The sequence below is a fragment of the Hylobates moloch genome, unplaced genomic scaffold, assembly GCF_009828535.3.
Source record: "Hylobates moloch isolate HMO894 unplaced genomic scaffold, HMol_V3 SCAFFOLD_8, whole genome shotgun sequence".
In the NCBI taxonomy this organism is placed as follows: domain Eukaryota; kingdom Metazoa; phylum Chordata; class Mammalia; order Primates; family Hylobatidae; genus Hylobates; species Hylobates moloch.
The window spans coordinates 48975663-48990817 of NW_026652283.1; the positions used below are offsets into that span (position 1 = coordinate 48975663).

The window sequence follows — 15155 nt, forward strand, 5'->3', positions numbered from 1 at the left end:
ATCACACCATTTCAAATGTCAGTTCATCTATGAAGTCTACAACAAGATGCAATACATTCATTCAATTTAATCAAGATACGTTTATTAAATACCTACTCCAGGCAAGGTACTGTGTTAAGAGTTAAATTCAAAGACGAGAAAGTCAAAGATTCTGTTTTTATGGAGTTCATAATCTAGAACAGGAGATATTATCATCATCGCTACTCCATCATCACCATCATGATATTCACGGCTATCATCGTATCACTGACATGTACTGAGTATTTACTTGCCAGACACTGCTATAACCATTTACAAGTTTACATTAATCCACCCAAAAACTCTATGATATCTCCATGTTATGGTGCTTTACCAAAGGTTGCTCAGTTCATCCACGAAAGTGCCAGAATTTAATCCCAAATGTTGTCTGAATCCTTGCCATAGTAAAGTCTTCAGGAGGATAGCCTGGGACTTACAGATGATTATGCAGAATCACAAGAATTCCCGGAAGGAGTGCATTGTTTTCTGCCAGGGCAACAAACTACTGATTGAAGCATTTTTCCTATTCATATTTAAATATAATGATAGATATGGCTAGATTTAGAACTGCCAATTTGATGTTCAGTTTATATATGTTCTATGTATTTCTATTCTTTGATTCTTTCTAGGAGTCTCACCTGCATATGCATAGGTAAGTGGTCATGCAATGAACCCATAGGAGACCTACCCTCTACTGATGACCTGTGTAGAGATTAGGAAATCATTCAAAATTGCAGCCAGGACTCCAGTCTCCCTTGGCTTTCACTTTTGGCTGGGCTCTCACTGTCTCCCCTTGATACGCAGTTTCACAGTCAGCCAAGAATAGGTGGAGAGTTTATCTCAGCCCTTTACCTTACTCCCAGGACTTCCCTGTCAACTTTCTGGCAGGTAATCCTTACCCAGTTAGAGCTCTGCCTAGCAAAGCTGTGGGGTTTCTTCATCTGCTCCAACTGAATCCACCACAGTTAGCTGGCAAAGCTGTGCTATTTGTGCCACTGCCCAAAACTGATTCGGTTCCCCCGGTAGCAAAGCTGTTGATTTTTGCACCTAGCTCCAGAATAGATAAACTCTAGTTCTCACGTATCAAACAGAATATAAGAGCATCCCAGGCAAGAATGTTAATAGTCTCGCCAGTTTTTCCCAAAGCTTTAGCAGTTTTTCAAGCATGAAAACTTCTTCATTTGTCTTCCCTTACTTGTCAGTTTCCAGTATCCTGAATTTATTGTTTGTGAAAATTTTGTCTAGTTTTATAAGAACTCTCAATCTCTTCAAACTGCCATTCCTAGAAGTCCTGATTTTTATATATTTTTAATAATCCATCATCTTCCAAATAAATGCAAAAGTAACTCAAATTAAATGATGAAAAGTAAATCCCTCTTAATGCTCCATACTCTTGAGTTTATATTACCACATTGGTATAATACAGAATTTTAAATTACATTAAAGAGACCATAATTTTAAAATGTGATTATTTGTTCATTGTATGTTTCCACACAGATCTTGAAATACTCTTTGAAGACTTTCATAGTACAGAAGCTTGCTAATGGACACTGAAATATCCCCAAAGAAAGTATAGTTTTATAGACTTGCTACTTAGTCAAATTTTATACTTTCATAAAGATGAAGCTGCTTTTTCTTGGAATAGGGCATATCATAAATCTACAGGAGAAATTACTTAGTTCACTATATTTCTTCATATATCAACACTCTCCGTATTCGGACTACTCTAATATTTTATAAAATTAGTTTTAAAGGTCTATCCAAATAATTTCAAGCTGGACAATTTTTGCTTTTCCTCTTTTGAAATGGCATGGGCTTCTCTCAGTTTCTCTGCATGGAAGACTTACTTTCAGCAATAAAATATTTTCAAATCATCCACAGAACTTGAAGGAAGTTATAGTAAAGGATAGAGAGTAAGCTGTCACTGGATGCAGCTTTTAATTTTAGGTGTATGAATATGTATTTCCATTATATAAATGTTTTACAACTAATCTATCTAAACTCCTAACAGACATATCAATTATTTCCATTTTTCACTATTATGAACCAACAGGTAAACATTCTTAAGAAGGCTCTTAGTATACCGGAGAGAATACATGTTTAAGATAGATACTGTATTCGTTCATTTTTAATGGTACTGATAAAGACATACCTGAGAATGGGCAATTTACAAAAGAAAGAGGTTTACTGGACTTACACTTCCACATGGTGGAATGCAGAGGGGAGCAAGTCACATCTTACATGGATGGTGGCAGGCAAAGAGAGAGCTTGTGCAGAGAAATTCCCATTTTTTAAACCATCAGGTCTCATGAGACCCATTCACTATCATGAGAACAGCATGGGAAAGACCTATCCCCATGATTCAATCATCTCCCACCGGGTCCCTCCCATGACACATGAGAATTATGGGAGCTGCAAAATGAGATCTGGGTAGGGACCCAGAACCACACCACATCATTCAGTCCCTGGACCCTCCCAAATCTCATATCTTCACATTTCAAACCCAATCATGCCTTCCCAACAGTCCCCCAAAGTCTTAACTCATTTCAGCATTAACTCAAAAGTCCACATTCCAAAGTTTCATTGAGACAAGGGAAGTGCCTTCCACTTTTGAGCCTGTAAAATCAAAAACAAGTTAGTTACTTCCTAGATACAATGGGGGTGTAGGCACTGAGTAAATACAACAATTCCAAATGGGAGAAATTGACCAAAACAAAGGGGCTACAGGCCCCATGCAAGTCCAAAATCCAGCAGGGCAATCAAATCTTAAAGCTCCAAAATGATCTCCTTTGACTCCATATCTCACATCCAGGTCACACTGATACAACAGGTGTGTTCCCATGGTCTTGGGCAGCTCTGCCCCTGTGGCTTTGCAGGGTACAGCCTCCCTACTGGCTGCCTTCATTGGTTGGCACTGAGTGTCTGCAGCTTTTCCAGGCGCATGGTGCAAGCTGTCGGTAGATCTACCATTCTGGGATCTGGAGAACGGTGGCCCTCTTCTCACAGCTCCACTAGGCAGTGCCCCAGTAGGGACTCTGTGTGGAGGCTCTGACCCCACATTTCCCTTCCAGGCTGCCCTAGCAGAGGTTCTCCATGAGCACCTCGCCCCTGCAGCAAACTTTTGCCTGGGCATCCAGGCATTTCCACACATCTTCTGAAATTTAGGCAGAAGTTCCCAAACCTCAATTCTTGATTTCTGTGCACTTGCAGGCTCAACACCACAGGCTTGAGGCCTGCACCCTCTGAAGCCACGACCCAAGCTCTATGTTAGCCCCTTTCAGCCATGGCTAGAGTGGCTGAGACACAGCACCAGGTCCCTAGGCTGCACACAGCACAGGGACCCTGGGCCTAGCCCACGAAACCACTTTTTCATCTTAGGCCTCAAGGCCTGTGATGGGAAGGGCTGCCACAAAGGTCTCTGACATGCCCTGGAGACATCTGCCCCACTGTCTTGGTGATTAACATTCAGCTCCTTGTTACTTATGCAAATTTCTACAGCTGGCTTGAATTTCTACTCAGAAAATTGAATTTTCTTTTCTATCCCATTGTCAGGCTGCAAATTTTCCAAACGTTTACATTCCATTTCCCTTTTGAAATTGAATGCCTTTAACAGCACCCAAGTCACCTCTTGAATGCTTTGCTGCTTAGAAATTTCTTCCACCAGATACCCTAAATCATCTCTCTCAAGTTCAAAGTTCCACAGATCTCTAGCGCAGTGGCAAAATGCTGCCAGTCTCTTTGCTAAAGCATAGCAAGAGTCACCCTTATTCCAGTTCCCAAGAAATTTCTCATCTTCATCTGAGACAACCTCCGTCTGGACTTCATTGTCTATATCACTAACAGCATTTTAGTTAAAGCCATTCAACAAGTCTCTAGGAAGTTCCAAATTTTCCCACATCTTCCTGCCTTCTGAGCCCTCCAAAGTTTTCCTCCATCTGCCCATTACCCAGTTCCAAATTCACTTCCACATTCTCAGGTATCTTATAGCAATGCCCCACTACCTCAGTACCAATTTACTGTATTAATCCATTGTCATATTGCTATCAAGAAATATCTGAGACTGGGTAATTTATCAGGAAAGAGGTTTAACTGACTCACAGTTTTGCATGGCTGGGAAGGCCTCAGGAAACTTATAATCATAGTGGATGGGGAAGAGGCACATCATCTTACATGGCAGCAGGCGAGAGAGAAAATGTGTGTGCAGCAGGAAATGTCAAACACTTATAAAACCATCAGATTTCGTGAGAACTCGCTTACTATCGTGAGAACAGCACGGGGGAAACCACCCTCATGATCTAATCACCACCTCCCACCAGGTCCCACCCCTGACACACAAGGATTACAGGGATTACAATTCAAGATGAGATTTGGGTGGGGACACAGAGCCTAACCATATCGCATGGTATAGCAGCATATAAAAGATTCTAAGTTTTTCACTTTTATCAGATTTATTAAATTTTCCCAATCTTATAGCTATATAAATGAAATCATATGGTTGTTGTAACTTGGATTTCTCTGAATACTAATGAGTTTGAGTTATCTTTTCAAATGTTTGTTATCATCCCTTAGAGAGAAAAATAAAGAGAAGAAAGACAGAGAGACAGAGATGGGATGGGGATGGGGAGAGAAGGGGATGACAGAGATTTGAAGAATGTCAATTACAATTTAAAAAATTTTGAATGGCACTTTTTTATTAAATTATTTTCATTTAGATTTCAATGTTAAGTAACCAATTTACTGTATTAGTTTGTTTTTACATTGCTGTAAATAAATATCTTTATATGTTTAACATATTGAAATCTAAAACAATTAAGATTTAAACTACAAAACAAGAAGTAAACTAAATTACACTTTGAATTTGTTCTTCACATTTAAGATGGCGAGCACTATGCGGTGGTTTCTGACAATGATTTTCCATCAAAAACTGATTCAGAAAATTGCAAGCACTTACTCGAAGGCCAGAAATCCTCCTCATGGTAACCTGGCGGTTTGAATCATGGTGTCCAGACATTTGGTTTGGACCCGGAAACATGAAATCTCGTGTATTTTCGTCATATGTAGACAGTGTTTCACCCACTACAAGAAAGATATCCTATGATTCAAATTATAACAAAATATTCTATTTAGAAACAAAATCACCAAGTATGATATATCTATTGCCTGATGCCTTATTGAAATACCTGTTTTGGGTCATGTTTATTTTCTATGAAAGGAAAATTAAAATAAAGATATGTTAAAAATATTAATACATTTTCCTTTTTCAGAAACATACTACAAAAATACGAAGTTGGTCCAACATTTATATGTCAGTTACCATTTCCACATTGGTTTTTGTTTGTTTTTTGAGACAGACTTTTTTTTTTTTTTTGAGACGGAATTTCACTCTTTTTGCCCAGGCTGGAGTGCAATGGCACCATCTCAGCTCACTGCAACCTCCACCCCACCCTGGGTTCAAGTGATTCTCCTCCCTCAGCCTCCCGAGTAGCTGGGACTACAGGCACGCGCCACCATGCCTAGCTATATATTTTTAGTAGAGACGGGGTTTCAACATGGTGGCCAGGATGGTCTCAATCTCCTGACCTCATGATCTGCCCACCTTGGCCCCACAAAGTGCTGGGATTACAAACGTGAGCCACCGTGCCCAGCCAGCACTCCATTTTTCACATAAAATAAAAATTTGATTAATATAGATGTCATCTATAATCACAGAAATCAGTATCAGAAATGACACTAGCCTCTATATTTTAACTCTGCCTTCTCCAGGGAACTGTAACATTTACTACATAAGTAAGGTTTTATTCTCTTCCCTTCCCTAATAATATGCAACACACAAAAACAATGATAATTAACTACTTTATCAATAAAAATATATAGTTTTAGAAAAATCGCAAAAACTTAAAAGTCAATTTTTATGACTGTCACAAAATATTTCAGAATGATGTTATTTTCCATTTTCAATTATTACTATTCAATTTTAGAACAATGTATTAAAGTGACATTTATGACAATTTTTCTGTATATATTATTTTGGTCTACTGACATTTTACACATAGTAGATCAACAATAGAAACTTGACACTGTTCTTAACTTGGGAAGAGGAGGATAGATGAGATTTTTTTTTTGAGACGGAGTCTCGCTCTGTCACCCAGGCTGGAGTGCAATGCCATGATCTTGGCTCACTGCAACCTCTGCCTCCAGGGTTCAAGTGATTCTTCTGTCTCAGCCTCCCAAGTAGTTGGGATTACAGATGCCCACCACCACACCTGGATAATTTTTGTATTTTTAGTAGAGATGGGGTTTCACCATGTTGGTCAGGCTGGTCTCGAACTCCTGACCTCAGGTGATCCGCCTGCCTCAGCCTCTCAAAGTGCTGGGATTACAGGCAGGAGCCACCGTGCTCGGCCTGGAAAGATGAGATTTTAAAGTAAAAAAACAAGTCACTGACATGAGTTCCCAAGTCAATTTACTTTATCAGTATATAATACACTATACTATATCCTTATCAAATAATATAGTATAATCAATGTATAATACATTATATTATATATTACATCAATTTATGATATATTATATTGTATATATTACATCTATATATATTACCTGGTGGAACTAGCTGTATCAACTCGAACACTGCTGTATCATCTAAAAGTTTAAAGAAAAATTTCCTTAAATTAATAACAAAAAAATTACTTAATTTACCACGGGAATGTCTAAAAGCCAAAGTAATCACTAGGTAGACTATATATATGTTTATATATTAGTATATAATGTACACTTTTTTTTTTTTTTGAGACAGGGTCTCACTCTGTCGCCAGGCTGGAGTGCAGTGGTGCAGTCTTGGCTCACTGCAACCTCCGCCTCCCAGATTCGAGCAATTCCCCTGCCTCAGCCTCCTGAGTAGCTGGGACTACAGGTATGCACCACCACACCCGGATACTTTTTTTTTTTTTTTTTTTGGTATTTTAGTAGAGAAGGGGTTTCACCATGTTGGCCAGAATGGTCTCGATCTCCTGACCTTGTGATCCACCTGCCTTGGCCTTCCAAAGTGCTGGGATTACAAGTGTGAGCCACCGTGCCCAGCCTAATGTATACTTTTATAAATATAAATTATGTCTATTTCTTAAGCAGAGTGCTGAGTACAGTGAGGTACATTGACTCTTGAACAACTTGAGCGTTAGGGGCACCAACACCTGTGCCATCAAAAATCCATGTACAATTTTTGACTTTCCAAAATCTTAACTTAATAGCCTACTGTTGACCAGAAGCATTACTAGGAACATAGTTGATTAGCATATATTTTATGCTATATGTATTAAATACTGTATTCTTACAATAAAGTAAGCTAGAGAAGAGAAAATGTTATTAAGAAAATCCTAAGGATGAGAAAACACATTTATGGTACTGTATTTATTTATAGCTTAAGTTTATATTGTCTGCTTACAAGATAAATTGTCTGTTTGAAATGGAATGTAACCAAAGCTGTAGACCTCTATGTATGGTACATATCAAGCAAATCAACTTTTTCTTGTAATGTCATGACTTTTCTCTGCTTCTTGAGAGCACTTCCAGCATGACTAGTGAAACTTTGTATGGGTTGCCTGAACTATAAGTGATGAATTGCTGGAGGCTCAGTGCGGACAAGTGTGAGAGATAAAAACTCCAGAGAAATCCAATCATTGGGCTCTCGAGTTTTTGTTAAGTTTTACTTCCAGGAGTTCCACTAGGTTCTCACTATAAATACTGGAGAAAAATCCCCTCATATTTCCACCAGCAGGGAGAAGAGAAAAAAAAAAAATCATTTTGAAGTATGTCAGAGCATTCCATTCTTAACAAGACCTGACACCTCAGGAGAAGTTCTTTTTCTATAGCCTCATCTACTGGGCTCATATCAGAGCCTAACCTACCTGAGAGAAAGAAAATACTCAAATCCAGCCAGCTCTGAACTTCTACTTGTGGGAAGAAAATAACCCAACTTCAGCTCCCTCTAGCCTTCCATGTGAGAGAAGGGAAATACCCAACTACAGCCATATCTAGCATTCCACACAGGGGAAGGGAAAAACTCACTGTACCTCCCTCTAGCCATGCTGTCCAAACTAAGAGGGGAAAATCAGAAGCACCGGTGAAGGTAACAATTTAGGGGCACAGACTCACCAAAAGACTGCAACCTGATCATAGGACTGTAGAACACCTCCCTCTCCTCACACCTTACCAGTACATTACTAAAAGCTCTTTACCACAGTTCTATTCACTCAGTATAGCTTTCAGCAAATAAGTACATACTAAGTACGAATACTTACATAAGGCATACTAAACAGCAAAAAAACAGTTTGAAGAGATTGAACAAGCATCAGACCCAGAGTCAGATATGGCAGGAATACTGGAATTACTAAATCATGAATTTTGAAAAACTATAACACGCCATGGGATCTAATGGAAAAAGGAAACAACATGCAAGAACGGCTGGATAATATAACCAGAAACAGACAGAAATTCTAAGAAAAAAACTGTCAACCTAAATAACAAACAGCAAGAGGCTCTTCAAAGAAAATAATATTTATTCAGGAACAGGGCATTGAAATGGGAATAAAGGTGCCATAGTAAACTATATGTGCATTCAGAGAGGCAAAGGAAGACAAACGGTTTTAAAGGGAATGTGAGGAAAATTACATAATTGTTTTGAAATGATTAGTCTTGGCTACAAGTATCAGTAACAAGGGTGATGACAGTCCAAGGTTGGACAGGAAGCTACTGGGCAGATGTGCTCACACGAGTATTTTTTGGGTTAGGTTGCGATGGCCTTTGTGCAAGGCTTAGATTTCTGTAGAGTCTTTTATGATAGTTTTGTTATCAGGCATATAAGTGTGAGAATCCTCCCTTCATAGCCTTTCCCCATATTTGTCAGGGGTTTTTTTGGTGTTTTTGGTTTTGGTTTTTGTTTTTAACACAGACAACTTGATTTTGATTCTGACAATTTTCACAAATAAAAAAGAAATACTATAGATTGAAAACACTGTAATGGAAATGAAGAATGCCTCTGATGAACTCACTATTAGATGGGACATGGCTGAAGAAAGAATCTTAAAGCTTAAAGATATGACAACAAAAATTTCCAAAACTGAAAAGCAAACAGAAAAAAAGACTGAAAAAAAAAAACCATAACAGAATACCCAAGAACTCTGAGACGACAACAAAAGGTATAAATACACATGAGAATATTAGAAAGAGAAGAAACAGAAAAAAAAAAAACACACACACAAAAGTGCCTGAAGCAATAATGAAAACAAATTTCCTTAAATTAATATCAGATGCCAAACCAAAATACAGGAAGGTCAGAGAAGAGCAAGCAGAATAAACGCCCCCCAAAATATCCCTAGGCATATCATATTCAAACTTCTGAAAATAAAAGACAAAAGAAAACTCTTGCGCCAGGCACAGTGGCTCACACCTGTAATCCCAGCACTTTGCGAAGCTGAGGAGCGTGGATTGCTTGAGCTCAGGAGTTCAAAACCAGCCTGGGCGACATGACAAAACCCTGTCTCTACAGAAAATACAAAAATTATCTGGGCATGGTGGCACGCACCTCTAGTCCCAGCTACTCGGGAGGCTGAGGTAGGAGGATCACTTGAGCCAGGGAGGTGGAGGTGGCAGTGAACCAAAATCATACCCCTGCACTCCAGCCTGGGTGAAGGGGCAAGACTCTCTCAAAAAAAAAGTTTGAAAAGAAATGAAAAATCCTGAAAGAAGCCAAAGGGAAAAAATACTGAACCTATAGAAAAGCAAAGATAAGAAATACATCTGACTTGTCCTCAGAAACCATTCAAGCAAGAAGAGAGTAGAGTGAAATATCCATATACATATAGATAAAAGGATATAATATATGAGATTTGCTTCAAAATAATGATGTATGAAAAAATCAAATTCCTACAAAAAGAAAACATTTACATAACACTTCCTTCCCTTCATCTTTTTGAAATCTCCAGTATTTATTGTTCCCATCTTCGTGTCCATGTATACCCACTGTTTAGCTCCTACTTATAAGACAGAACACATTGTATTTGGTTTTCTGTTTCTGCATTAATTCACCTAGGATAATGGCCTCCAGCTGCATCCATGCTGCTGCAAAAGACATGATTTTATTCTTTCTTATAGCTCCATGCATATGGAACCATATGCATCTGGCTCCCTAAAAACTTAACTACTAATAGCTTACCACTGACCCAAAGCCTTAATAATAACATAAAAACAGGCTGGGCGCAGTGGCTTATGCCTGTAATCCCAGCACTTTGGGAGACCGAGCCAGGCAGATCACCTGAAGTCAGGAATTCGACCTGATGGAGAAACCCCATCTCCACTAAAAATACAAAATAGCTGGGCGTGGTGGCACATGCCTGTAATTCCAGCTACTCTGGAGGCTGAGGCAGGAGAATCGCTTGAACCCAGGAGGCGGACGTTGCGGTGAGCTGAGATCACGCCATTGCACTCTAGCCTGGCCAAGAAGAGCGAAACTCCGTCTCAAAAAATAACAATAATAATAATAACACAAAAACACAGTCAATTAACATGTTTTGTGCATTGTACATATATTATTATAATAAACTAGGGAAAAAACATTAATAAGAAAATCATAAGGGAGAGAAAATATGTTTACTATTTATTAAGTAGAAATATGTATAAACATAAACATATTCATCATGAAGTTCTTCATCCTTGTCTTCACATTGAGCAGGCTGAGGTAAAGGAGGAAGAAGTGGGGGTTGGTCTTGCTGTCTCAGGAGCGGCAGAGACAGAAGAAAATGGATCCAAACAGTTCAAATTCACTTTGTTCAGGGTCAACCATATAGGTGTATATATATATATATATATACACACACACATGTGTGTGTGTAAGAGAGATCTATCTAATAGATCTATTTGATATAACTATTTTGGAAGACTAGCGTCTATCAAAGGTTTGCAACTTCCAGGGGAAGGCTTCAACTATAAACCGTGATCAATTTCAGTCAATTTCAGCTCTTAGTACAATAACAGCTATCCAACCCTCAAACCCCAACCCACTGCAGGAAGATAAGTACTTTTTTTAGGAGCAACCTGCACACAGGCTTGCCAGGATGGGCAAAAAAAAATCCTGTCCTCCAAATATTGGAGATTTATACTCTGCTCCCCAATAACAGAGATGCAGATAAAGAGCCTTATAGCCATGTTGTTGCACCTCACCCCATTGTTGCAAGCCCCTCCCAAGGACCAGTATTCTTCTTCCCTCTTTTATTTTTCTTTTTCCCTTTTTGTGAGCCTTAAAGAACAAGAAATTGAAAAACAACTGCATATACAGAGAAAATTATAAAGTGACCATACGTGCTCAGGGGAAGGCTCTGAAAATACTTAAGGAGACATTTATACTTTAGGCTGATCTCCAACACAAAGACAGCCCACAACAATGAAAAAATCGAAAATAATAACAAAAAAACTAGGGAAACAGGAAAAACTGGAGAAGAGAAAAAAATCTGGATTCCAGAGTTACCACATTATTAGAATCAAATGCCCAGTTTTCAACAAAAAATAATCATAAGGGATAAAAGAAACAAGAAATATGCTGCAATCAAAGGAAGAAAATAAATCAGCAGAAACTACCTGTGGAAAAGAACTTATGGCAGATAAACTAGAAAAAGACTTTAAAATCACTGTCATAGAGATGCTCAAAAAGAAAAGAAAGATGAACAGAAGGTCAGAGAAAAAATGTATGAACAAAATGGAAATATCAATAAAAATATTTTAGGAACCAAAAGAAAACGTTGCAGCTGAAACATACAATAACTAAAATGAAAAATTTATTAGATGGACTCAAAAGAGGATTTCCCAGGAAGAAAAATGAATCAGTGAACTTGAAGATAGGACAATGCAAATTATTGAGTCTGAGTAACAGAAAGAAAAATAATTGAAGAAAAGTGAGCAGCCTAAGGAATGTGTAGGACACCATCAAGAGGACCAATGGACACACTGGGAAAGTCCATGAAGGAGGAAAGAGAGAGAAAGGAGCAAGGAATATATTTAAAGAAACAATGTCGGAAAACTTCTCAAATTTGATGAATGAAATAAATGTAAATATTCAAGAAGCTCAACAAACTCCAAGATAAATATAAAAGTACCACAATGAGACACATTATAAATTTCTAAAGACAAAGTGAGAATCTTGAAAACAGCACAAAAGACAAGCAACACATCACTTACAAAAGGTCTTCAAAAAGATTATTAGCAGATACCTCATCAGAAACTGGAGGTCAGAAGGCAGTGGGCTCGTATATACAAAATATTTAAAGAAAAAACTAACAAGAATTCTATATCAAGCAAAACTCTCCTTCAAAACTGAAGAAGAAGCTATGATGTCCCCAGATAAATAAAAACTGACAAAGCTTATTACCACTAGACCTGTCCTGCAAGAAATGTTTAAGAGAGTCCTAAAGGGTGAAATGAAAGGACACTAGACAGTAACACAAAGTCATACAAAGAAATAAAGATCTCAATAAAGGTAAACAAGCAGGAACTTATAAAAGCTAGTAATATTATAACAATGGGTTGTAACTCCACATTTTTGCTTGCAATGTATTTTCAAATACTAGTATATTTTTTCAATTATTAGTTTATGTTTTGGAGCACACAAAGTATAAACATGTAATTAGCATTACAACATAGGTGTATTAAATGTAATCCTCATGGTAACCACAATGAAAACAGACACAGAATACACACAAAAGGAAATGAGAGAGAAACTTAAACAATTCATTACCAAAAATAGCAACTAAACCACAAAAGAAGACAGTAATGCAGGAAATGAGTGACAAAAAAGTTGTAAGGCATATAGAAAACAAATAGCAAAATGAAATAAGTCTCTATCAGTAAATACTTTAAATGTAAATGAATTAAAGCGTCTCAGCAAAAGACAAAGAATGGTAGAATGGATAAAAACATATGACCTGGGATATGCTGTCTACAGGCACTCATTTTAGGTCTAAAGATGCACATATTTTAAAAGTGAAAGGATGGGAAAAGATATTCCATGCAAAAAGTAACTAAAAGAGAGCAGGGGTGGTTATACTAATATCAGACAAAATAGAGTTAAAATCAGAAAACATTACAAGCGAAAAAGAGCATTACATATTAATAAAAGGTTCAATGTGGCAAAAAGATGTAAGAATTGTAAACATTTATACATCTATAAACAGATCATAAAAATATATGAAACAAAAATTGACACTATTGAAGAGAGAAACAAATGGTTCTACAATAACAGTAAGACATCAATAACCACTCTAAATAATGGTTAAAACAACCACACAGAAGTTAAGAAAGAAAACAGAGAACCTAAAAAAAAAAAAAAAAAAAAAGATAAACCAAATAGCTCTAATAGACATTTACCAAACACTCTACCCAACCACAACAACATACATATTTTTCTCAAGTATATATGGGGCATATATGGGGCATTTTCTAGTATAGACCATGTGGTAGACCACAAATTAAATTTTAATAGATTTAGGAAGATAGATATACAAAGTATATTCTCTAACCACAATGGGATAAGGATAGAAATCAACAACAGAAGTAAACTTGGAAAATTCACCAATTTATGGAAATAAAACAACACACTCTTACATAATCAATGGATTAAAGAAGAAATCATGAGGGAAATTAGAAAATACTTAGAGATAAATAAAAATGAAAATACAATACCAAAACTTATGGGATACAGGGAAAGCAGTACTCAGAGAGAAATCTATAGCTATCAATGCTTACATTAAAAAATAAGAAAGGGCAGGGTGTAGCAACTCATGCATGTAATCTCAGCACTTTGGGAGGCCAAGGTGGGTGGATTGCTTGAGTTCACGAGCTCGAGACAGCCTGGGCAACATGGTGAAACCCTGTCTCTAAAAAAAATATGAAAATTAGCTGGGCATGGTGGTGCATGCCTGTAGTCCCAGCTACTTGGGAGCCTGAGGTGGAATAATGGCTTGAGCCTGGGAGGCAGAGGCTGCAGTGAGCTGAGAACACACCACTGCACTCCAGCCTGGGCAATAAAGCCAGACCTTGTCTCGAAAATAAATAAATAAATAATAAAAAAGATCTCAAATCCACAAACTAACTTTACAATTTAAGGACCTAGAAAAGCATAAAACTCCTAAAAATATATAGAAAAAAGGCTTCAGTACATTGATTTAGCAATGATTTCTTGGATAACACAACCAAGGCAAAAGCAATTTAAAAAAATACACAAATAGGACTCCATGAAAATTTTAAAATTTTATGCACAAAAAGGCAGTATCAATGCAGTAAAAAGGCAATCCAAACAATGGGAGAACACATTTGCAAATAATATATCTGATAAAAATTACAATCTAAAATATACAGAAAATTCCAAAAACAACAAAAAAACCAATTCAAAAATGAGTAAAATACTTAAATAGACATTTCTCCAAAGAGGATACATAAATGGCTAATAAGCACAAGAAAAGATGCTCAAGATCACTAATAATTAGGAAAACGTAAATTACAACTCAAATGAGATACCATCTCACACTCATTGAAAGGGCTATCAAAACAACAGAAAACAAGTGTTGGTGAGGATGTGGACAAAATGGAATCCTTGTGCAGTTGATGAAAATATAAAATGATACAGCTACAATGGAAAACAGTATGGTAATTTCTGAAAAAAAGTAAAGATAGAATTACCATATGATCCAGCAATTCCACATCTGGATATATATTCAAAAGCATGGAAAGTAGGATTGCAAACAGATATCTGTACTCCCATGTTCATAGCAGCATTAGTCACAATAACTAAAACATGGAAGCAACCCAAGTGTCCATCAACACACAAAGTGATAGGCTAAATGTGATGTATGCATACAATGGAATATCATTCATCCTTAAAAAGGAAGGAAACTCTGGCCGGGCACGGTGGCTCAAGCCTGTAATCCCAGCACTTTGGGAGGCTGAGGCGGGCAGATCACGAGGTCAGGAGATCGAGACCATCCTGGCTAACATGGTGAAACCCCGTCTCTACTAAAAATACAAAAAATTAGCCGGGCGTGTTGGCGGGCGCCTGTAGTCCCAGCTACTCGGGAGGCTGAGGCAGAAGAATGGCG

At 37.6% G+C, this 15155-nt stretch overlaps 1 protein-coding gene across 6 annotated transcripts in view; it reads right to left on the reverse strand.

Annotated features, from left to right (window-relative positions):
- SPATA6 (spermatogenesis associated 6) overlaps positions 1 to 15155 on the reverse strand; it is a 127064-nt gene that overhangs the window by 85351 nt on the left and 26558 nt on the right. For 4 of the 6 annotated variants that reach the window (XM_032160788.2, XM_032160787.2, XM_032160783.2 and 1 more), the window contains exons 4-5: positions 6619 to 6660; positions 4970 to 5094 (exon numbers count right to left, since the gene is read on the reverse strand). In XM_032160788.2, the coding sequence (XP_032016679.1) occupies positions 4970 to 5094; positions 6619 to 6660 (167 nt within the window). The remainder of the gene's footprint in view (positions 1 to 4969; positions 5095 to 6618; positions 6661 to 15155) is intronic. The other 2 variants (XM_032160785.2, XM_032160786.2) reach the window with 1 other exon arrangement.